At 48.5% G+C, this 23,687-nt stretch overlaps 1 protein-coding gene across 5 annotated transcripts in view; it reads right to left on the bottom strand.

Annotated features, from left to right (window-relative positions):
• Nucleotides 1-23,687, bottom strand: part of LOC148041852 (uncharacterized) — a 218,910-nt gene that overhangs the window by 123,490 nt on the left and 71,733 nt on the right. For all 5 annotated transcript variants that reach the window (XM_087683285.1, XM_087683277.1, XM_087683293.1 and 2 more), the window contains one exon: nt 353-679. In XM_087683285.1, the coding sequence (XP_087539411.1) occupies nt 353-679 (327 nt within the window). The remainder of the gene's footprint in view (nt 1-352; nt 680-23,687) is intronic.

Below are 23,687 nucleotides of genomic sequence, written 5' to 3'. Positions count from 1 at the left end.
CAGAAAAATCCTCATTCTATAACAGTTAGCTCGGTATGATACTCAGGACTGGTCAACTCTTACCTAGTTGTTTTACTTCCACTTTTTGGTATCTTGAACTCTTTCTTCCATTGCTTCCACATTGCATCAAATTGACAGTTCAACAAAAACCATGCTTAATGCTTTCTATGAAAACTTACAAAATCAATGTATCTCTAGCACCTTGTTGCAGAAACCCTACAAGAAGTGGGTAATTGAGAGTAGTTACACAAAGTTGATAGGGAGGACAAACATGGGGCATTCTATTGACATTATTTAATTCAGAAATGTTTGCTTCCAGCTGCTGTTCTTTGCTACAAGAGAAGACTCTTACCTGGGTCCACATGAAACAAAAAAGGGGAGCCAGAAATCATTGTTCCATTTTTCTCTATATAGAGTGACAGATTTCCAGAGATTGTTGTGTTGAAGATGACCAGTTGATATTCGGATATTTGATCTACATTTTGTTGTATGTTGGTTGAGATAACCTGACCTACAGGGTCGTTAATAAATGTGGTAAAATTGATGAAACCTGAGGGCAAAGTTATGTTGTTCCTAAAGGAATCCATTAGAAGAACTTGCAAAACTGCCTGCTCTCCAGCTGTGAATGTGTTAACATCGTCCAACCAAAAACCTTCGCTGTGAAATATTGAGAGCTGTCCTGTCGATAGTATTTTCAATGTTAATATAATAGAAACATAGCCTTAAGGGATAATGTATCACCATTAACTAAATTTAGTTGGCATATACTAACTAGACATGCTCATGGAAACACCATATATTCGAACAATTGGTTTTCCACAATTGCAAAGACAATACAGATTGAAACTAATGTACTACATAAACTCCTAGGACCTGAGCTTGGTCTTAAAACAGGCACCATCCTGCATCTCCAGCGAATTGATTTTTCTCCATGATGATGAGATTTCTTCAAAACTGTCTTGAGACTCTGAAAGTGTGAGGGAAATTTGTTGGAGTCAATGAATTCAGCCCATGCACTCGAACTTTGGTAGATCATATGAATGATACATTGTGAGGAATTAGGCATCCAACACATGGCAAAAGTCATAAAACTTGCATATGTATTTGCACAAGTCTCAAGGAAAAGGTAGGCTAAGATCTTAAACCACTAGCAATAGGCCAAGAAAATGATTGTGTATGAACACTTTACCTTATAATCAATTAACGAGTGCTTTGAGGGATGGTACACTTGTTATACCCTATTTGATTCATGTCCCTAAATGACCACTAGAGCCACATTCATTATGTGTATGACCTTGGCATGCCACTGAACATTGGAGGGCTGTCATGTGTGTCTCCGCATCTAAAATTGCACTATCCATGAAGTCCAAGTAATGGAAGAATGTGCAGTCCCTTTTCCACACCATAAACTGGATGGACCGTGTCACTTCCCGCAAGGCAATCTTTGACCAGGGCAGAAATGGTAAGTAAAATGAGATCATGGGAATGTAGTCATTTGGGCTTGCCTGCAATTTCCAGTAAACAAATTGTTCCACAGTATGAGGTCAAATCCAATCAAGCAGTTGCTTGAGCAGGAATTGTATAGCCGCCTCACATCCCAAGTGTATCCTAAATGCTGCCTTGCATTTCCAACTTCCCTTGCCAACCCAATGCCAGTAAGTCTTGTTCCATGCAACTTATAACTATTCATACATACTAATGTGCAGCTCTAAAGAAAAAGTAATATGTCCATTGATCAGGGAATATTGTCCTTGTCAGACATCAGGAACGTGAAGATTTCATCTGCCAAGGCTTGACTGATTAATTGTTGTGAAGGGAGAGACAAACTGACAGCCTCAACATTTTTTGCCAAATGGAATAACATTGTCAGAATGGGACGGGTTGCAAGACAAAGAGCAAAGAACAAAGGACTCAAAGGACACCTTTTCTAACAGATCTAGAAAGTGAGAATGGCTGCATAACACCTCCATTGAGAATCACTCATGCAAAAAAGCCCTGATCGATAAGAATTGATATTTTGGGTCTAAAACCCATCTTCTTCAAGAGCTGGGCCATAAAAGACCAATCCAAATGACCAAGCGCTTTCTTCAAGACAAGTTCGGCTATGACTATCTCTTATTTAATATACTATGCATAATCCATTGTCATTGGTAAAGTGAGAATATAATGCAAAATTCCTTTGATGAACCCATACTGGGAAAAATGCACTCCCTTTGCGAGATGTTTATGCAATCTAGTATCGAGAACCTAGTCGATCTGTAACTATCTCATCCCAGGAGTTTTGCAGCCATACAACATTTTCCTTGGCAAAAGAACATGTAGGTTGCGATAAAAGCTGTGTCTAGCAATTAATGTCATAATAACTCTCAATCAGAGTTGCAAGCTTAACATGTTTACAGGATCACAGCTGAATATGTTTAACAAAAGTTACTAAATGCAAAGATGCAAAAAGCAAGACATCATCATTTGGAGTGTCAACTAAAAGTAAATGCACCAATGCTAGTAGCTGCTCCAATACTGCCAATCTCTACTTCAATGTCTAGCATGGTAGATCCTATATTCTCTAGCTACTCTCTTGAAGGGGAGCTATGGAGCTCTACCCCGAGACCTACGGACAGCTTATTGATCAAGCATTTCAAGCCGAGCGGCCATGGCTACCTCTCACATAGCCGACGCATAAAGCCTACCTTACGGGTGTAGTGAGCTTACCTTGATGCTCGATCGAGTTCCCTCCTCTCTCTTGCACTCCGGTAGCTCCACGATCCTTGTGGCAAGCTCAAGCAACCTCAAGCCCTCTCCATCAAGCTCCATCCTCCATAGCCGCACAAGAGAAGAGAAGAGAAGATGAAGAGAGAATATGGGGAGCTTCTTCTCCACGATCCCTCACTCTCACACACTCACTCCCTCACACTCCCTCAATCCCTCACTCAAGCACAAGCAAGAAGGCAAGAAACAAGAGAAGCAGAAGAAAAAGCAATGGCCACACACAAGAATGAGCTTCTCATTCACTTTTGAACTTTATATACATGCCCTACTTTTTGGGCGGTCATCCCCACTTTTTACATGGCCGGCCATTAGCCTAGGCCCTCTTTTCCTATTTCCCACCGTTCTAACTTATCCCATTCCCAACTAATGCATACAATTTGCACAAGAGTGAGCCCGGCACTCTTTTACAAGGATTCGGGAACGCCTTCACATTTAATGGCGCGCTTTTACTCTTTTCTTTTCTCAAGGCGACACTAAGGCCTTCTGAAGAGGTCGTCATTCAAATTTTCAAGGTCTGACCTCCATCCGGGGCACCTTTTCCTTCCCTTGTTCTGTGCCCTTTCGGTTATCTCCTTCTTCCATTTTTTCCACTCCTCTGCTCCATTTTCCGATCCTCTATGCTGCAGTAAACATTACCCCCCTCCTAAGTGCCAGTCCAATGGCACTGGGGTGGGGAGTAGTAGGGTAGTTGGGTTTGTTGCTAAGTGGAACTGGTGGGTAGATGACCACAATCAAAAGATGCTGTTGTGAATGACAGGTGATGGAGTTTGATTACTGATGACCGGGAGAGATTCCGGTGTGCTTTGATCTTCATGAAGATGCTCAGCATTTGTCACACAGTTTGATTACTGATGACTAGGATAGATTCCAGCGTGCTTTGATCTTCATGAAGATGCTCGGCATTTGTCACACAATTGTAGCTCCCCTTCTGCAACGGCTATCAAAACCGGGACTTTGTAATCATTTGGAGAATATGAGGTTCCAAGATCTATACCAATGGTGGATCCATCACTAAGTTTTCCGTCTGCTTGATTTGGTTGAGTCATGGTAGCCATTAGCAGGCAGATGGTGGGCCACATCAAGCATGTTGGTCCATTTAACCGTCGGAGTATGCAAAAGCTCCTGAAGCTGCTGTAGTGGTGTTTGTCCGGAAAAATTCGTGGTCATTAGCGGATGTCGTGGATGGTCTTTCTTAGCTGGGTCGTCAGTCACTGAGTCACGATCATAGCCTGCAAGAGAAAGTTGTACACTCCCTAAGGGGTGTGTCTGTCTCACGGTGTGGTGTAAGTGCAAGTGCAGTGGAACTGAGAGATGGGTCTAACCTTGGGTAGGCCCTTAGTAATGTCCCACACTTAAGGACCCAGTTTGTGTATTGTTGGAGGTGCAGTACAGAACTTAGGGTGACAGGTCTGGAAGTTTTTTTTTTTTTTTTTTTTTTTAAGAATTGCATACAAAGAAGGCATTCTGGCTAATGCCTATCACCTTCAGCCGGATTACGGGGTGGTCGCAAGCATTGGGATAGGAATGCGCGACTTTGTAGATATTCTTTAATAGCAGCCCGGGCCTTCAAAGGTGTGGATGACAAGAAGGGATGATTGCACCTCGTGAAGTGGGTATCATTCATATTCTCTAAGATTTCTAGGCAAAAGGAGGAAAGCATGGTTGCCCTCATCATTAATCTAGTCATGGCCCTACTATCTATCCCTAGGTTGATGTCAAAAAAGAGGGGAGGGAGGTGGGCTTCCTCGGCTGTAGGTCTCTGCATTAATAGGAATTTGATAAGCCTAAGATAATTACAGGTGGTTAGGAAGGCTGGATCCGGGCAAGAAGAAAAATCCACGAGGAAGCGGTTGATAGATGAGAGGAGATCCTCTATTCTAAAAACTAGGCATTCCTCGGGACTCTGGGCATTTATCTTATATATTCTAGGAAAGTCAAAATCCCCATGAATGGTTCTGTCATAATCAACTCCATGCCAACAGGGGTAGGGCTTGTAGATGGGGTCGTTGCGTTCTTCAGGAAATAAGCTGCAAAAGGCAGCCCAGGCGTCAAAATTGGCATCCCAAATCCTCCTCTGCCACTTCGGCTATGCCTCATAGCCTTGGACGGTTTTGGGAACCCTCTTTACCTTGTCCTGCCAGTAATCTGCAGGCTCTTGCCTCCACCTAGTTATTATGAGGCTCCTTTTCTCTATCCACCTGTTTGCAAGATCATTGGCCAAGTCCTTAATCTTGGCTAGAATGCCTAGAGGCAACGCATGGTCCAGAGAGCGTGGTTAAGAAAATGAAAGCTCAAATGGTCTCGTCTAAAACTCCCGGTCATGCCATATGATCAATTCCTGAGGCCAATGGATAGAATTGGGATCCCCTCATAGTGGCACCGCCTCTTCAGGGAATTTTCTGGGCAGTGACCGTACTCTGCGTTGGGCTTCCTCTGCCAGTTCCTGCCTTCTTCTTCTGGCTGCCACAATGCGCTCGGGCATGTGGGCCTCTTCGGGCTCTTCAGGCGGAAGGTTTGGTAGAGGCGGACTAGGCATTCTTCGTTGTTCGTCTTCAGCATCTTGCTCCAGGTCCGGACCCTCTTCGACATTCTGCTCGGCCATTGCTGGGGCCACTTGTGGTGGTGGTGTTGGCTGCTCTTGTTCTTCGAACCCAAGTTCCTTAACCTCAACAGTGGAGAGGCCGGCACGGCACAGGTAGTGAAATTGCTACTCTTTCGTGATTCCTGTACCTGTTGGAAGCTCCCGTTCTTGAAGGCCATACCTTAGCGCTCGGGTAGTCAGTTCTAGCTTCCTTCTTACCTTCTCCACTGAATCATTGCCCTCTGCTTAGGTGGCATGTAGTACTGTGCCGAGAAATGCTTGCCTTTGTGCGTTGGCGCATACATCGGTTGCTTCTGCCCAGGATTCGGCAAGCACTCCCTCGCACTCAGCCACCGCCAAGCGTTCCATTAATTGCCTAACCCTTTCAAATTTGTTCTTTTCCCACTCGTTGGCTCTCTCGTCCATCTTCCTTCTTCCCTCTTCCAGCTCACTTGCCAAGGTGGTTACCACCTACTGCTGTTTATTTGTTAAGACCCAGAGTTGGTTCCACTCCCTGGATTTCCGAGCCAGCTGTTCTTCAACAATTTCTTTCGCTTGATCTGCAATGCTGAATCTCTGTTCTGCCTTAGCAATTAGTTCTAACTTTTGTTGCGCTAGTTGCCCGTGGCTTTGGATCTCCGCAAGGTGCAATCTTCTTTGTGTGAAAGCCATGGCCATGAGGGCCTCTGTGTCTTCCTTGGCAATCTCCAATGCACCTTGCAGTCGTTGTGCCTCCTGTTGTAGCCTTTGTGCTTCTACTACGAGGATTGCCGGCCTTTCCTGTGCTAGGAACTCTCTCTCTCTCTCCAATCTGTCTTGTTCCTCGAGTTCATACCATAGCTTTGCTATGGTATCCTCTTGCCGCTCGCTTGGCTCGCCTTCTTGAGCTGCTAACTGTCCATACCTTTCTAGTTTGGTAGTTCTCTATTCCAGGTCAGCGTATTACTGCACTAGCAACTTTAAGCTCCGCTGCTCTACCACCAGGTTTTGCTCTTCGTCCTCAAGCCTTTGTCTCAAGCGGCTCTCATTGTCCTGGGCTTCCTTCGTTTTTGCTTCCAGTTGATCTTGCAGCACTTTCAACTCCCTTTTTCGATTGGCTCCTTGCTTTGAAACTTCTAGCCTTGTCCAACTGTGCCAAGAGCTCAACCACGTAAGTGTCGTAGTCGGCACCAGGTGGCATGGGAGTAGGGGCTGTAGTGATTGACGCCTCTAGCTTTTGTCGTTTTGGATCTTTCCTAGACTCAGCATCTGCAGCAGCAGGTCTTTTCACTCCGGTTTCCGGTACAATCTCAGCCACTTTACTGACAAGCATCTGCATCATGCTCATCAGTTGGGCCGTGTCCAGAGAGGGCGTGGGTTGCGGGGCGGTTGTGGTGTCGGTTGGCACCGGCACGAAGGAGTAAGGCAGGGGGTGCAACAGGGACTTGCCCTTGCCTACAACCATTGGGGCCGCTTCCACACCTAGCTCGTCGGCTTCCTCCTCCGCCCTTCTTTGCCCCTCTTCTTCTGCCCTTTTTGACTCTTCTCTAACTCTTTCGAGTTCTTCCTCTTCCTTTTTCCTTCGTTGCTCCTCCACCCTCCTTGACTCTCTTTGAGCCCTCTTCACCTCGGCCCGCTCCTCTTTGCTCTGTCTTTCCTCCTTCTTCTTCTGGCTCTTGTCAGTCTTCATTTGCTTCTGTGATTTGGCCGTTTGAGTGGGTAGTATTTCCGGCTTCCCTTTGTCGCTTACCGTATTTTCGCTCGAGCCTTCTACCTCGCGGTGAGGTGAGCTTTGGTGCATAGCTTGCTCTTCCTCTACGCCGGCATCCTTGATAGCCTCGTCGATGATTGCCGTTAGGACACCTCCGTATCTGATTGTAGATGCTTTTGTGGCAGGTTTTTTTCTTGTGGATCGTGCAGTAGAGGCCGGAGATTCCCCACCAACTGGTGCTGCGGCTGGAGCCAGGAGCGCGGCTAAACTCCTAATAGTTTTCCGGACAAATCCGTTCCAATCCACCTCCTTTGGAACTCCTGCCGCGATGCTTCTGGACCATTTTAGCTTGCATCCTTATCGCAGGGTCTGGAATGTCAGCCAAACTGATTCCATCCACCCTGTGCACGTCCTCTTTTCTCACTCCCATCATGGCATACACATCTCTTTTTGGGCGCCTCTCTTTCTTGGGCACAAGCCCCAAGGCTTTCTCGACAATGTCTGCATTAAGGGACACTTGCACCCTTCTTTCCTGGTCACCCGCCCTTCCTGTGACCGTGCCACAGCTCCTCCCTTCATCAAAGCTCCTTAAGAAGTCCACGCACATGCTATAGTCTACAGCCTGTCCGACCTTTTCCACGTACTTTTGGAGGTTACATTTGTCCACCAGCTTCCTCACGACCGGCTCTTCCAGGATGGCTTCATCTAAATTCATGGTATGCTTGAACGTGAACTGGCTAAATCCACGCATCTCGACACTGATTCCATACTTTCTCAGCTCCGCTTCAGTGAATGGGAGTTTACTCTGTCCTGCCATGGTAGGTGACCCGTCATCACACCAAGTCAACATTAGCGTTATAACTTAACTCATCACTAACAAAAACCCAAGAAAGAATGCGTGTGACAATTTTCCGTGCTAATTCAGAGGAATGAAACTTGGAAATAATTCACAAACAACATCTATTTCCTCCTTGCATTCTTTCCTATTTGAATTCAGTTGATCATTTTCATCCATTATACATCTTGCTACATCACTTGGCTCATCACTTGGCTCTCATTTGCTCCCCCCCCTTTCCTCAAGTGTTAAGGGAATCCTTCCTAGGATTAGCAAGGGGAGGAGGAGGGCTCGCATGGGCTATGTGGGGCGAGTTACTTGGCCAACAGCCAAGTATAAAGGTTAGGGTTATATTCAAGTTGGGCATGACGATCAAGTTCGCATGGTCGTATGGAAACTTGAGTGATGTAGGTCAAGACATCATGAAAGATGTCCCCGGAGTTGAGGCGACTAGCAACGTGCAACTCCTCTTCCGTGAGGAACTCGTCAATGTAAGGGTGGACCAACACCTGGTCATCTAAGTGTATGTTGCGTGTAATGGCAAAAACCCTAAATGAAAGAGGTGCCACATAAGTAGGGTCGTGTTCAATTGTTTTGATTGCCCTCCTTTGCTCAACATTGGTCATGATACGACAGCCTTTTTTCTCCCATTGGAGTCATAAGGCATACCACAGTTGTAAGAACAAAGAAGCAGAGCTGGCAAGCTGCGTGAGCTCCTCTAGTTCTTGTTCAGGTGTAGAGCGAGTAGGCTTGCGGTAAGAGGTGATTAGTCTTCTAAGAACAGCTTGCTCCTTTGATATTTCTCCATTAGCAATTAATTTGACGGCAATTTTGGAAAATTTGATGGGGTCATAAACTCGTAGTCTTCCCAAGTGCATGGCAATGCACGAACATCAGAAGCAAGGGGTTCGTCAAGAAGTCCTAGGTCAAGCCTCTCATAGCTCCTAGCGAATGTGGTGAAGGTGCCATCCAACTCCTTGATGCATGTCACTACGTCATTTCCCGAGGTCTCAGCGAGATCCTTGGCCACTACAAGGAAAGATCGTCTTTCGTACGAAGGCTTAAGACCTGCTGGTAGTGATGGTGCAATTGGGCTGAACAGTGGTGACTCCATTGCTGGCGTCACAGATGGGACTCTGCACTCTGGAGCACTTTGAATGCTGCAATGGGCTTCAGTGGTATAGGAAGCATGCTGCATTCTATTCGAGCCGGCATGGGGGTGCGTAACTCCTCTAACTTGGATGATGCTGGGGCATCCATCTTGGGACGATAAATTTGTTAGGATTCATTAATCACCACCCGTGCTGGTTCAACTTTCTTTGCAGTTTGTGCTTTGTGTGTGCCAGCCTGTCTAGCTGGAGTGGGGTTGCTCAGAGTTGAGCCTCCTGAATGTCCACTCTTAGGCACCCATATCCAGGGGTTGCCCTCATAGTATCCTTGTGCTCGCAAGAGATCTTTAGGGATCCATCGTGGCGTGGTAGTGGGCCTATGTCAATAGCATCTGAGCTGCCTCTTAGGCTGCGACTGATAGTTTTTGCATTTAAAAGCACGTTTCTGCAGTTTACAAGGAGGTGGCTCTCATCGTTTTGGCACCCATATGAGCGTGAACTCTTTGGCCTTGTGAATGGCCTGGGTGGGCTTGATTCTAGCAATTTGAGCGTGGGGTTAGATATCCCTGCCCTTCTCCTTAGGCTTGGTCATGGGCATGGCCGTAGGGGTCTCTATTGGTGGCTCTGCAATTGTAGGAGGCGCAAGATAACCCTTGCTGAAAGTAGTCACTATGCGCACATTGCCTACAGCAAGATGGATACGATCTAGGTTGTAGTCCACATTGCAGTTCGTCTGCTTTTTAAAAGTGCAACCTAGTAGTGACTTATTACCGGCCCATTTAGTGTTTGGTAACACATAAAAGAGAACTCGGATAGTTTCAGACTCGATGGAGACAGCCACTTTGCATTTTCCTAAGAGTGAGTAAGTGTTGCCCCCAAATGGGCTGAGTTTAGCGTTTGTGGGCTGTAATTTAGGTTGACCGATGCGTGTCCAATGGTCATGCATCAAGATATTACAGTCGGCACCTTCGTTGATCAAGGCATCAAAAGTACGTCCGTTCTGCAGTGACCGTGATTCGTAGGTAGGCGGGTGCTACTGCTTCTTCATCTTGATCTATTAGTTCGGTAATTGTGGCCACGCAGACGTTGACAGGGGCTTCAAACATAGATGGCTCATGCAACGGATGGGAAGAAGGATAGTACTTTTTCATGCGACTGCCATTGAAGAAGCCTATTCCTTCCCCTTTGAGCGTCTCCAACTCGACATTGCCCCGTTCTACTGATTGCACGTACCCGGAAAGGTCCCAGTCCTCGAAATTTCATTTTCTGTTTGTGACCTTTCACATAGTATAGTAGAACAAGGTCCCCCTGATCAAAGTTGCGTTGTTTCACATGCTTGTTAAACCACATCTTTCGTCGTGCCTTCTCACAAATCAGAGCATGGGTGGCTAAGAGTTGAGTCTCCGTGAGATGCTCTAACTCCACTAAGCAGTCGGTCCAAGCGGTTCCCTCCCAACGCTCCTGAGCTGCTATCCTTAAGCTAGGGACAAAAAACTCTAAGGGTAGAATGGCTTCCGTTCCATAAGTCAGCCTAAAGGGCGTCTGTCCTATAGCCGTCTTATAAGCTATACGATAGGCCCACAAGGCCGCCATCAATTTATTATCCCAGTCTCTTCGTGATGTGGATACTATTTTAGTAAGCACGTTGACTAGGATTTTATTCGTGGCCTCTGCTTGGCCATTTTCTTGAGAGTAGTAGGGCGAGGACCTTCTATGAATGATTAGGAAGATTGAGAGCAGGTGGGATATCACTTCATTAATGAAGTGCGTGCCCTGATCACTCACTAGTTCGATTGGACAACCAAACCGTGAAAAGACCTGCCCCCACAGGAACTTCGCAATGGTTCTAGCATCGTTCTTTCTAGTGGCTCTTGCATCCGCCCACTTCGTCAGGTAATCAGTTGCCACAATGATGTAGCATGCCTGGGAGTATTGTGCCGCAGGACTAATGGGTTCAATGAAGTCAATGCCCCATTTTTCAAAGGGTTGTCGAGCTATTACGTGGGTCAACTCCATCTTATCCTTGCGCATGGGCACCTTAGTCCTTTGGCACTCATCGCAGTGTTTGATAAACTTACAAGCATCACGGAATAGGGTGGGCCACCATAGTTGGGATTGTAGCACCTTACGGGCGGTCGTATCCCCACTAAAGTGTCCTCCAACTATCCCGCCATGCGCTTCTCTCAATACATCGTGCATCTCGTGCTCACACACACATCTACGCAACAAACTATCTTGTCCTAACCTATACAGTTGACCGACAATCAGTTGGTATGGCTCAATTTTTAAGATAAGTCTCCTTAGTCTGGCTTTCTCAATAGGTCTCTCAGGCAAACCATTCTCTAACACTTGAACTACATCATCGGCCCAATATGGCGTCAAATCAGCCCTAAACAAGTCTCCTTCGCTAGACAGGCCAAAGAGATAAGCGTCCGGTAGGTCCTCAGGTATGCCTTCTCCAGCAGCTTCTCCTGTGGGTATGCGGGACATGTGATCAGCCATGTAGTGCTGCTTTCCCTTACGTACAACCACAGAAAAATCAAATTCCAACAAGAGAAGTAACCATCTCGCTATGCGACCTGTAGCGCACGGCTTGTTCACAAGATAAAGCAAGGCTTGATGATCAACGAAAAAGACGAAGGGTGTGGCCAATTGATAATGCCTAAATTTCTTTAAGGCAAACACCATGGCTAACCCTTCCCTTTCTGTAGTGGAATAGTTCATCTCCGTTTCGGTGAGCTGCCTGCTGGCAAAGCTCACGGGGTAATCAAGGTCACCATGCTGGCATAGAACAGCTCCAATAGCAAACTTAGAGGCATCTATGTATACATGGAATGTTATACTCCAGTCTGGGGCTCGTAAGATTGGTGTAGTGGTGAGAGCCTTCTTCAACTGTTCATATACACACTGGCATTCCTCAGTCCACTTGAATACGATCAGCAGCTTGTACAATGCAATCAGCGCATAATTCAGTACAAAGCGTCGGTAGTATCCCGTATGGCCAAAGAAACACTGAACGCCCTTGTAGTTAATGGGTAGTGGTAGGTCGACAATGACCCTAACTTTTGAGAAGTCGGTGGCAATGCCATTCCTTAACACTATGTGCCCTAGGATACATCCGTGCTTCACCCAGAACTGGCACTTTAAGGGGTTCAACGAGAGGTTATATAGCCAACACCGTTCAAAGACAGCTCACAACTTTTCTAAGGGTTCGGCCCAACTAGAGTGTATGCATAAGTCGTCTAAGAACACCTCTAACTCGCGTCTAAGCATATCCTTGAAGATGGTGCACATTAATCATTGGAAGGTTGTAGGCGCGTTCATTAGCCCAAAGGGCATAACGATGTAGACGAATACACCCCGTTCCGTGGCGAAGACAGTCTTGTGCCTGTCATCAGGGTGTACTTGCACTTGATTATAGCCAGACAAGCCATCCAGAAAGTTGTAGGCTTCTTTGCCTGCCACCCTCTCCAACATGTGCTCGGTATACGGTAAGGGGTAGTTGTCCCTCTTCGTAGCGGCATCAACTTTCTTGTAATTCACGCACACTCGAATTTTACCATTCTTTTTCATAACGATCACTATGGGCGATACTCAATCTGTGTGCTCAATCTCATATATAAATCCCGCCTGCATGAGCTTATCGATTTCTTCCTTCATTGCATGGGCATGTTTGGGATTCATAGGGTAAGGCCGTTGCTTTGTTGGCACCGCATCTGGAACCATTGGGATATTATGGATCACAGCCCTAGGATCGACTCCTTTAAGTTCCTCCAAGGACCAGGCAAACACGTCGACATACTCTTGTAGGAGAGCAACAAGTCTAGCCTCCTCATCCTTGGTCAAGTCGTCAGCGATGAACGCAGGTCGAGGCTTCTCGCCTTCCCCTGCCAAGTTGACTTCCTTGACCTTGGCGGGTCCCTCAATTGGCTCACTGGCTTGCCCTTGTCTCTTTGCTCCTAGCAAAATCACCACTCTATCACCCTTCTTAAACTTCGTGAAGCGTTCGGGGAGATCCTGCGGCTTTTTTTGCCTCTCTGCTTCTGAGTCCTTAGTTTGCTTCTTGGCCTCCTCCCTTAGCCGTCTGCGCCTTAGGTGGACTGGCAAGTCCCCTTTGGTGCGTCTGACCTTAGAGGGTTGGGGTATTTCGAGATCACTCTCTGTACTGACTTCAGACTCCGAGTTAAATTTACATCCCTCGCTTGAGGAAGGAGTTTCGCCAGGGGGTCGTAATTCAGTAGATGAATCCGTCTTCAATACTGGAACTACCAATGGCTGCGCCACCCCTACTGACTCGTAATCCATGGCTCCCATGTGCTCCAACTAGGATCTATCACACTCTATCCGCATGACTCCTCTTTCATTCCAACCTACCCTTTCCCTTCTAGGCCTAGAGTTTGCCTTGATCTGTTTGATTGCTCTCCCTTCAGTGTCATATTCTATCATGTCTAACTCTTCTTCACTCTCGTCCCCAATAGAGCGACAGTCCTCGTACCCCTCATCATCAGAATCTTGCCCCTCTGACTGCTCGTCATCCCCCAAGTTTTCCTCTCCAATCCCCTCTTCGTCAGTGACTAAAGCCCAATTGTATAACAGGTTAAGATCATGAATTTTGGTCCATTTCCACTCAAGCCTAGCCAAGAGATCACTTAGGGGTTTTAGATTAGAAGCCATGTTTCCCTTCAATTTATCAGTCAGGCACTATGATTTCCTGAAGCTCGAACTTGTTGATGGGGATATGGAACAAGACTGGTTTCCCTGGATCACGTGAGCTTCATGCCATCATGCAGAGTGGCACGATGGGCTCCCTTGCTGGCATGCTTGGTGATTTAGCAGCTTGCCTATACAGCTCTTCTTCATCTATGAACGGTAGGTCAATGGTTGCCAAGACATGCATCCAATCCCGCTCGTCCTCAGGGCAAGGGATATACTTGGTCAATGACCCATAGGGTTCGCTTGCCTGTGCATCACCTTTTAGTATAGTTGCGATAGCATCGAGGTCGGCTAGGGTAGTCTTCCAGGTGTCCATCTCAACCCTCACCACTTCTATTCTATTCCCCAAGAAGATGAGATTGTTCCCCCAATCTTCAATAACTCGCGCGTTCCTCATCCAAGGTCGGCCTAGCAGTATGTCGTAGTCCACTCCCTTCATGACAATGAAGTTCACGGAAAACTGCACTCCTGCGACCTTCACTGGCCAGTTCTTTAGGACCCCGAATGGTCTGACCTTCATTCCGTTGGTCAATGTGACATTGAACCTAGCCGTTTCCACAAGCAGGTTTCCCCAGGCTGTAGAACTGCGTGGCTCAAGACATTGACCCCGGCGCCTATATCTACGATTCTTTTTCGTGTTGCATCCCCAAGGCTAAGATAGATAAGACTGCATGCATCTCCGTGCCTTCCTAGAAAGCGTTGACGTGCAGTGACTTTGGAGCTAAGTGTAGCGTTAGGCTTGGAATATGCATGACTGCGTCCTACTCTTGCAAGTCAGCAGCAGTATGCTCCCCTTTTCCCTCCACCCAGTGCTTTAATTCTTGCCATAAGGGAGGGTGCTGCGGAAGCAAATCTCCTAGGCTCACGGTTACTGGAGTGGTTACTAAAGTGGTGAGGAGGTTGCTGGGTGATTGCCTTCCTCCTTGGTCAGCACTCTTTGGCCATATGTCGTGGTTAGCTTGCTAGCATGCTTCTTCCTGGTCTTGCCTCTGTGGCATCTCACGTCGTGTGGGTACGTTCCCCAATTGAGGTCGTGATGGTGAAACGGGTGTACTCACACTAGAGAGGTCTTCCATTCGGTTTTCCAGTATGGGCTCCACGTCTTTAAGGTGTTCCTGGGCGTCCTTGACCCACTCCTTGACTTTGGCTATAGCCTCGAGTTGCCGTCTGGGGTGGGGGTATTCCCCTACCTTGGCACTCCCCAGTTTTGCTGTCTTAGGGGCTGAGGTCTCTGTCTCTGCATCAGTAACCCTCTTTCCTGTCACTAGAGTTGTAGCTTCCTCAGTCTTAAGGGTAATCTTTGCGTCTGTTCTCTTTCTCCTTCTCCTCCAGCTTTTCTTTCCCAACGAGGCTACATCCAAGTTACTTGGCCCAGGCAATGAGATGTCTGTTTGTTTTGTCTGTGCTCGTGTCATGACATGCAGTGGGATGGGCGTATCCTCACTGCCGAAGGTCTCCACACCGAACAGCCCCAAGGGTACGGAGGGCACGTTGGCAGAACTAGTTGATGGCTTCCGTCTAGGACAGTCAGAAAATAGGTGTGTGATTCCACGCTCAGTGCATCAAAGGTCAGCTTTGTCCTTGTTTGTCTGTTCCCTTTTCGGGCAGCATGATGAAATATGGCCTGGATGACCGCAAGTCCAGCATGAGATTGGATCTTGGCTTGGTCCTCTAAAGCCTCTGCCTCTTCCTCTACCTAGCACCATTACCGATATTGGTTGATAGTCCATCAGGACTGGATTGCCTTCCTCATCATAGGAGATGTATGGGTTCACATAGGTTTCCTCTTCACTAGGTTCTTCCACATAGTGAACAGGAGCGTCACTCAGTGGTTGGGTTACATAGGGCCCTAGTGGTCTGGGTATACCTATTGGGTTCATCTCTAGTCTAGGAATGGCTGGTCTTGCGTCATTTGGTGCTGAAAGCGCAAGCTGGGCTCCCTTGCCAAAGAGGTTAGGTGGCCTGTTGCATAAGTATGGAGGGTTGTATTGCTGCGCATATGGAACTCTCCTTGGCAATCTGCAATGCAATGCATCATGACCGAACCTACCGTAGTTCGAGCACGGCCTAGATCTAGAATCTTGGCACTCGGCTGGGAGGTGGTTTCCACCACAGTGTATACACTGCACATGCGACCGCACAGGCTTCCTCATCTGTTCTTGCAATCGTGCAAGCTCCATTCTTACCTCACCCAGCTCCTGGCCTTGGTCAACACCTTTTCCCTTATCCCGTATACTAAAGTTCTCCCTCTCTCCTAAAGTTGTTGTCCGTTCTGGAGCTCTCTGACTTGTACTGTCCCAACTGGCGTTCCTCATGCTTCGCTCCCTAAGCTAATCGTCCACCCTTATTGCCTCCTCAAAGACTCTAGCTAACACGTCTCAGTGTAGAGTGGAGTTACTAGCCAAAGCCTTGTAGAGCTCCTCGCTTCGAATTCCATTTATGAACACGGTAAACACAGCCTTCTTGTTAGGTCGCTCATTGGCAGGGATCCTCTTGAAGAGGCCACGCACATGAGTGACGTAGTCTCTTACGTCTTCCTTTTCCCTCTGACTGACATTCATCAACCGGACGATGAGATTGTGAGAGTACCATGCCTCAGAAAATCTCTTGATAAAATGATCTTTAAGATGGACAAAGTTCATACGCTCAGCTGCATCTAGACTAGTGTACCAAATTCTCCCCTTATCACCTAAACACAACCCGAAAGGTCATTGCTAGGTTCATACTTGTCTAGCTGCTTTGCTACAATAGGGATCCTAGATTGCCCCTTGCGTGACCACTAATCCCGAGAGTAATGCTGTGGCTAAGGCTGTTGTACTCTGCTCAACGGACGTATTGTCCATGAGCCGCCTGGCTACAAGTTCACTCAATGATAAGTCAGCCTTTGCTGCTCGCTCTCTCTCTGCATTTGGTCTTGCTTTGGCTGCACCAACCAAGGCTAGCACACGCCGAGCCTCGTACATGTCTACATCTTGTTGGAGTTTCCTAGCCTTTTGCTCGTGGTTATAGGCAATTATGCTCTCTAGCGCCTTTCTAATCGCCTTTCTTTCCTCTTCTAGGTTTGCTACCACTTCCTCTACTGGCTTGCCCTGAACTACCGTCCTAGTCAACAAGTCGTACTCATTGACTAACTCCTGCACTAGGACTGGGAATTCCCCCAAGTCCAATCGGTCCTCTCCTTGTCCGCCTCGTGATCCTGACATTGCTCCCACTTCCAGCTCCACAAGGTCGTTGATCAATTTGAGTAGCTCCGGCAGCATCCAATCCTCTATGTTGTCGCCTTCTGGATCTTCGTGTCCTCTTAGGGTCCTACTGATGGGGCTCTCAGGTAGCCCACTATGTTTTGGGATCTTCTCCTAGTAGTGGGTTCCTTGCTGTTATTATGTCTCCTGATGAGTTTCTTGTTATTGAAAGCAGTTGTCAATCCTATTCACAAGTTGTGCTTCGTGCTTTCTAGTGCTCAGTGCGAAAACAGGCTTCTCCTTTTCTTGTAGTGCACCTTTGGTGATAAAATCAAAAAGTGAGGTGCGGATGCAAGAAATACTCAATGCAAATTCCACTCTTCCCCTTACGTTCATAGCTTGATATGGCTCTAAGCGTAGGTTCTGGCCGATCTAAGGTTTTACTGAAAGTCCATGCTGTGTTCCCTATTCTGCTTCAGGGTTGGTTGGTTGGTCACCGAAAGTCAACTCAAATTCTAAATTTGGTCTGCTCAGTGTCTAGCTGTTCGGGGTGAATCCTTGGTTATCCTGTCTGGCCTTTGGCTTCTAAGGGCTAAACTGGGTTCCTTGGGGAATCAGAGACATGAACAGGGTGGCTAGGATTGTAGGGCAGGTTTAAAAACCCTCTATTTAAAGTTCTGGTGAAGTGGTCCGATTCTGGGAGTCAAACGGGCTGGTCCGATCCTGGGAATCGGACAGGCTGATCCGAGTTTCACGCTAGGAACAGTCGTGTGATTCTAGCAATGGTCCGATTTCAGACTTGGACAGGGTGGTCAAATTTTACTTTGGTCCGATTTTCCAAGTCAAACAGGGTGGTCCGACTCCTGCGATTTTGACACTGGGTCCGATTTTAGCAGTCGGACAAGGATGGTCCGATTTTCGAAATGATCCGATTCTGGGAGTCGGATGGGAAAAGTGGTCCGATTTTCGGAGTCGGACGGTCCGACTCCAGAAATCGGGTGGTCCTATTCTGGGGATCGAACGGACTGGTCCGACGGTGCAGACAACGGTCCAAGGAAAGGGCGCGATGCTTCAAGGTCAACGCCTACTCCCTCAAATCATCCCATGCTTTCCAAATAGGTGCAAGACAATGCAAGGAGCTGCCAGGCACACCTGGAAACAATGTGGCGCTCGAATCGATCAGCAGTTCAACAGTCTCCCTGCAACTCTCTCTCTCGCTCTCTCCCTGGCTCTCAAGCTCACTCTCTTCTCAGAAGGCAGAATGTCAAATGTGATGTTCCCTGGTTCCTTGGGCCTCTTATTGCCCCATCCCAGCTTGCTGTAACCTCAGAATTTAATCCCTCATACTCTTCCAGCCAGAAATCTCAATCTGTGCCCCTATTTCCCTGTTTCCAACAGCAACAGAACCCTTCTATTTCCCTTCTTTTTCCTATCCTAATCTTAACCTAATGCAACCAAAATCAAAACAAGAGATGGAGATAGATGGTCCTACTCTAATATTCAACAACAAATCAAAATACTTGCTTGCTTCCAAGGATTAAAACCTCCTAAATCTCCCAACTATCTCAAGCACCGGTTCGGGCTGCAAACCCTACTTCTATGCTCGATTCGATGCGCGCGGCGCTCACGGCTCAATTCCCTTGGTCCCGGCAACGGAACCAAAAGAAGGGGAGCTACAGAGCTCAATCCCAAGACCTACGGACCGCTTATTAATCAAGCGTTTCAAGCCGAGCGGCCATGGCTACCTCTCACATAGCCGACGCGCAATGCCTCCCTTACGGGTGTAGTGAGCTTACCTTGATGCTCGATCGAGTTCCCTCCTCTCTCTTGCACTCCGGTAGCTCCACGATCCTTGTGGCAAGCTCAAGCAACCTCAAGCCCTCTTCGTCAAGCTCCATCCTCCATAGCCGCGCAAGAGAAGAGAAGAGAAGAAGAGAAGAGAAGATGAAGAGAGAATATGGGGAGCTTCTTCTCCACCATCCCTCACTCTCACACACTCACTCCCTCACACTCCCTACATCCCTCACTCAAGCACAAGCAAGAAGGCAAGAAACAAGAGAAGAAGAAGAAGAAGCATTGGCCACACACAAGAATAAGCTTCTCATTCACTTTTGAACTTTATATACATGCCCTACTTTTTGGGCGGTCATCCCCACTTTTTACATGGCCGGCCATTAGCCTAGGCCCTCTTTTCCTATGTCCCACCGTTCTAACTTATCCCATTCCCAACTAATGCATACAATTTGCACAAGAGTGAGCCCGGCACTCTTTTACAAGGATTCCGGAGTGCCTTCACATTTAATGGCGCACTTTTACTCTTTTCTTTTCTCGAGGCGACACTGAGGCCTTCTGAAGAGGTCGTCATTCAAATTTTCAGGGTCCGACCTCCATCCGGGGTGCCTTTTCTTTCCCTTGTTCTGTGCCCTTTCGCTTATCTCCTTCTTCCATTTTTTCCGCTCCTCTGCTCCATTTTCCGATCCTCTATGCTGCGGTAAACATCTCTGCACATTAAGCACAAGTACATCATAAGAAGGGGCATTGATTGCTGGAGTTTCGCTATGAGTTTTTATCCATGATGATTGCATATAACAATGGCTCCTTTCACAGCTAAAGTTAATGTTGGGCATGGATAGTGGATCATGAGGCATGCAAATATTGATGCTATGTTGAATGCTCATTTGCATTGTTTTTTTTTTTTTTTTTGGAAGTAAAATGTGGTTAAATATATTACTCGAAAGGCTGATTACAACGGAGTGCTCTAGATCAACAGACTAGCTGGAGCTGATGCAAATCACAAATCCATCATGTATACAAGTCTCTCCAGGCGATCTGGGGGGGGATGGGGGCAAGAAGCCATGGAGGGGGGGCATATCGCTATTTGGGATTGCCTGCCTGCATCATGAAGAACAGGTCATGGCTGCCCCAAGTGCGCAGAAAGTGAAGACAGAGCTCCTAACGAGCTCGAGACTTGCCCTGCACGTGGTCCCACCGGCCGCGGAGGGAGTGGATGATGAAAGTCCAAAGCTCTGCCAAAGTTGCCTATACTGAAAGCCACTCCCTGCCAAAAACCTCCTGACAGTGTGCCTTCCAAATGTGCCATCCTATAAGACTTCCTATGATCTCCCATACCTCTGAGCGCTCTGCTGTGGGCTCCAATACTTGGCGGCTGGGTAAAGCCTCCAAGCCGACCACTACGCAAGACCCAACCTCAATGATAAAAATCGTATCCTGGATCCCGGCCTCATACAAAAGGTGACGGCCCTGGCTGACTGCCTGCCAACAAAAAGCCCCCCACGAGATACATCCAAGGCTGGGTGCCACACGGCAAACAATACGGAAGGCTCCTCTCCACACGAGTTGTGCCGCCTCGCAAGACCAAAGGCAGTGCTTTGGGGTTTCCAAGTGCTGCTGTGGGCAACGCTTACAACCTCCATCCTACTACATCTGGGCCAACCAACTCCCAACCACTAGACCCCCATGTGCCAAAAGACAAAGGAAATATGACACCCTCCTCAGCTTCCAACTGTCCCACAAGCGGCACCAAAAAGTCCGACGAAAGGCATCCGTGATGTTGTGCTCCGCCCAGTATTTCCTATGCGAAGGCACCCAATCCAAGTTCTCCTACATCAGTACATGTCTAACAATCTTGGCTATGTACTCCAAGAACTTCACTGGATTCTTGGCGACCAGAGTGGCCGGTCATAGCCACTCTCCAAGGTCCCACTCCAACTCATCAAGTGGCGTGCTCTCCCATATCCAAAGGTGCCACTATCAAAAATCCTCCCAAGGCACATAAGGGTCCAGACGCCAGGTCTTCCCCTGAAGACCAACCACACGAATCCTCCTCCAAGGAAGGACAACAATCTCCTCATACTCTTGCCCTCTGTCAAGGACCAAATGCCCCTCATCCTGCACGGGGAAGAAAATCCCGTAGGGGGCACCGCCCACTCTACCTACCACCTATAAGGAGATATCTCCGCCTTGCTCCGCCCCCCCAGCGATATCTCCGCCCCCCCCCCTCCTGGCCACCCGCCTGCTGCCCTACGCCAGCCCCCTGGCCCTGATCCCCCGCCTCCTCTGCCCCCCCCCCGCGCCGCCTCCACCTAACTCACCACCTCTCCCGCACCTGTGGCACTAGCCCCCGCCCGGCCGATAGGCCCAAACTCGCGTTGTGTCAGCTCAGAGCCAGTCTCCAACAATGTCCAGCACCCCCGCACCGACACACAAAAAAAAAAGATCCCCCCCGGTAGCACAGCAGCAAGATTGGTAGGTCCTTAGCAGGAACACGCAATGGAAACCTCTAGTGAGACGCCAGTGCATTCTATGAGTGTCCCCCCAATCAAACACCTTGCACGTCGTCCTATCTGAGAAACAGCTCTTAGCCGTCCGTGCCACAAAGCTGGAGCTTAAAGAAACAGCAATCTTTGGTCAGGTAGTAGGACATTCCCCATTGGCTTCACTCCACGTTACGGATCAGCACAGCGCAGATAGTGGAGGTAGTTCTAATGGGTCAAGGGATCTTCATGCTATGACTTACCTCAGCGGACGCAGCATGTGAGCTATTGGCTAGCTCACCCTGTGCCTCCCCGAGGGGGGTCATCCATATGCTGGTACAATGGCTTCATAGTGGAGGCATTCGTGCTCTACAACAGTTTCCTTAGACACCCGATCACCCAACTATTCCCTAGACTAGCGATAAAGTATCGCCAACTTGTGGAAAACTTCGAACGGCTCCTTGACAAAGTCCTTCCCGCCTCTTTTCCGGACCCAGTGACAGCCACAAGAGTCCCAAAGATACGGGTGGCAATGAAAGAGACAAAGAATATACCACAGTTTCTAAAGATTGAGATAGGCGGACACTCCTTCAGGTAGCAGGTAATTGTGACTAGGCAGCCAGGGCAGTGCCTACGTTGGCATGACTTTGGGAATATGGCAGCAGAGTGCACGCGCTTCGGAGCTAAGGCGGCTTCGCCGACAAGCCCAAAGGTGGACGCGCACGGCTTTACATGGGTCCAAAAACGATAGAGAGGGAGACGGCATGGGGGGCCGCAGCCACCCCCTCAGACACAACCACGACAGTAGGGTGCATGAGGGTGAGCGTCACCCTCTCAGCAGAACGCCACACGGCCCCTCTCTCCTAGCCCCACCCAATAGGACCACAAGCCCACACATCCACCCCCCACGGAGGCATCACAGGCCACCTCACCCAAGGGCCCACATCCCCCACCCCCCCCCCCTCCCGATCCTAGTCCACAGCCCCCCCCTTCTAGAGCTACCACCGGGAGCATCCGACCACCCCACCATCCCTAGATCCTTCCTCTCCCCACCATCACCCCTGCTGTCCAGTCCCCCTGATTCCCACCCAGCACATGTGACCCATCCCACCTTCCCCACAGGAGGTGAGGAGTCCCACACACCGTCATCCTCCACTCGCCTATAGTCTAGCCCCCCTTCCCCTCCCCAAACAGCCACTAGTTCATCCGTTCATGCCGCCCGACACACTTTCTCGAGACAAGCGCACTTGCTACCACAGCAGTTTTTTCATAGTGGGTCATGGTCCTACCTGAGAGTTGCGGAGCACGAAGAGTTCCCACTACCCCTGGAGGTGGGAATCTTCGTGGTAAGCAAGTCTAAGAGCAGCAAGGTCCAACTATTAGCACCACCGGATGGATCAAACTACACCTTTTTCCTTCAGATCTCTCACATAAGAGACTGGACAACATCTCAAATAGAGGAGGAGGTGAAGAGCTAGGTGGCAGATCACATCTCCCAGTGGATGGAAGAAGGTGGACTGGCACTTTTTTCCCACCAATGGCCAGGTTGCATGATGGACATTAACTAGTGGGCTAGGGCCAACATCCCTTATCTGAGCATTATCTTTCAAGCCCATCCGCAGTGGAGAGCTCCGATGGATATGATTGAGTGGCCCTTGGTACAGGTGGCCCGTTTCTACCAATGTACGGAGTCTCGCCTCTCAGCCTGGTTGATAGATGCCCTGGTGGTACCACCAGGCGCATCCATCACCCCCATGGTCCGCGCCTAAGGGCTACCATGGGGAAATGGAGTTCACCTTCCAGGCTAGCAGCAAAGCGTATAGGCATGCCTCATAGTTCCTCTTCTTCGTCAGCAGCTTCCACATCGAACAGATGCTTGTTCGGTTAGCCACAAGTTTCTCTATGAGTTTACACCTTACGTCCTGGAATGTGAATAGCCTCCACTATAGTGGAACGTGTGGTTCTAGGAAGATGATTGTCCGGCAAGAGCTGCAGCCTGCCCTTGTCGGAATCGACATCCTACTTCTACAAGAGCACGAGCTCACTCCCGCCCAGGCCTAGCGGGTAGGGAAGGTACTCCTGGGCAGCTCACACACTTACTAGGAGCACGCCATCGGTGCCCACGGCAGGAGTAGGGGTGTTTACACAACTATTGGTCCAAGTCTCACCGCTTGTGTACGAGATCACGGGACAATAGTGGCATGGAGGGTTCTATGGATCAGATTGGATATTGGGGCCTCGTGCTTGGGACTCCTCAATATTTATGCCCCTACTGAGGTTAGGGCATGCAGCAAGTTTTGGGTGGAGATCGCGGAAGGACTCCCAGAGGTGGACTCGTGGATTGTTGGAGGAAACTTCAACAACCTGGAGGCTTTAGAGGACCAGCACGTCAGAGGTAAAAACTACCAGGGCAATGCTGGGGAGGCACAAGAGGCATGGGAGGTCTTTCTACTGGCAGTAGGAGCACGCGATGCTTCAAAACACCCTGCTTTCCACAGGAGGGGGAGGTCGCTAAACTTCTCTTGGGGATACATGCG

Source organism: Lygodium microphyllum, chromosome 1 (assembly GCF_053477565.2).
Source record: "Lygodium microphyllum isolate KBCC chromosome 1, Lygodium_microphyllum_v1.1.10, whole genome shotgun sequence".
NCBI lineage: Eukaryota > Viridiplantae > Streptophyta > Polypodiopsida > Schizaeales > Lygodiaceae > Lygodium > Lygodium microphyllum.
The sequence above is the reverse complement of the archived record's forward strand: the minus strand, read 5'-3'. Positions and strand labels throughout refer to the sequence as shown.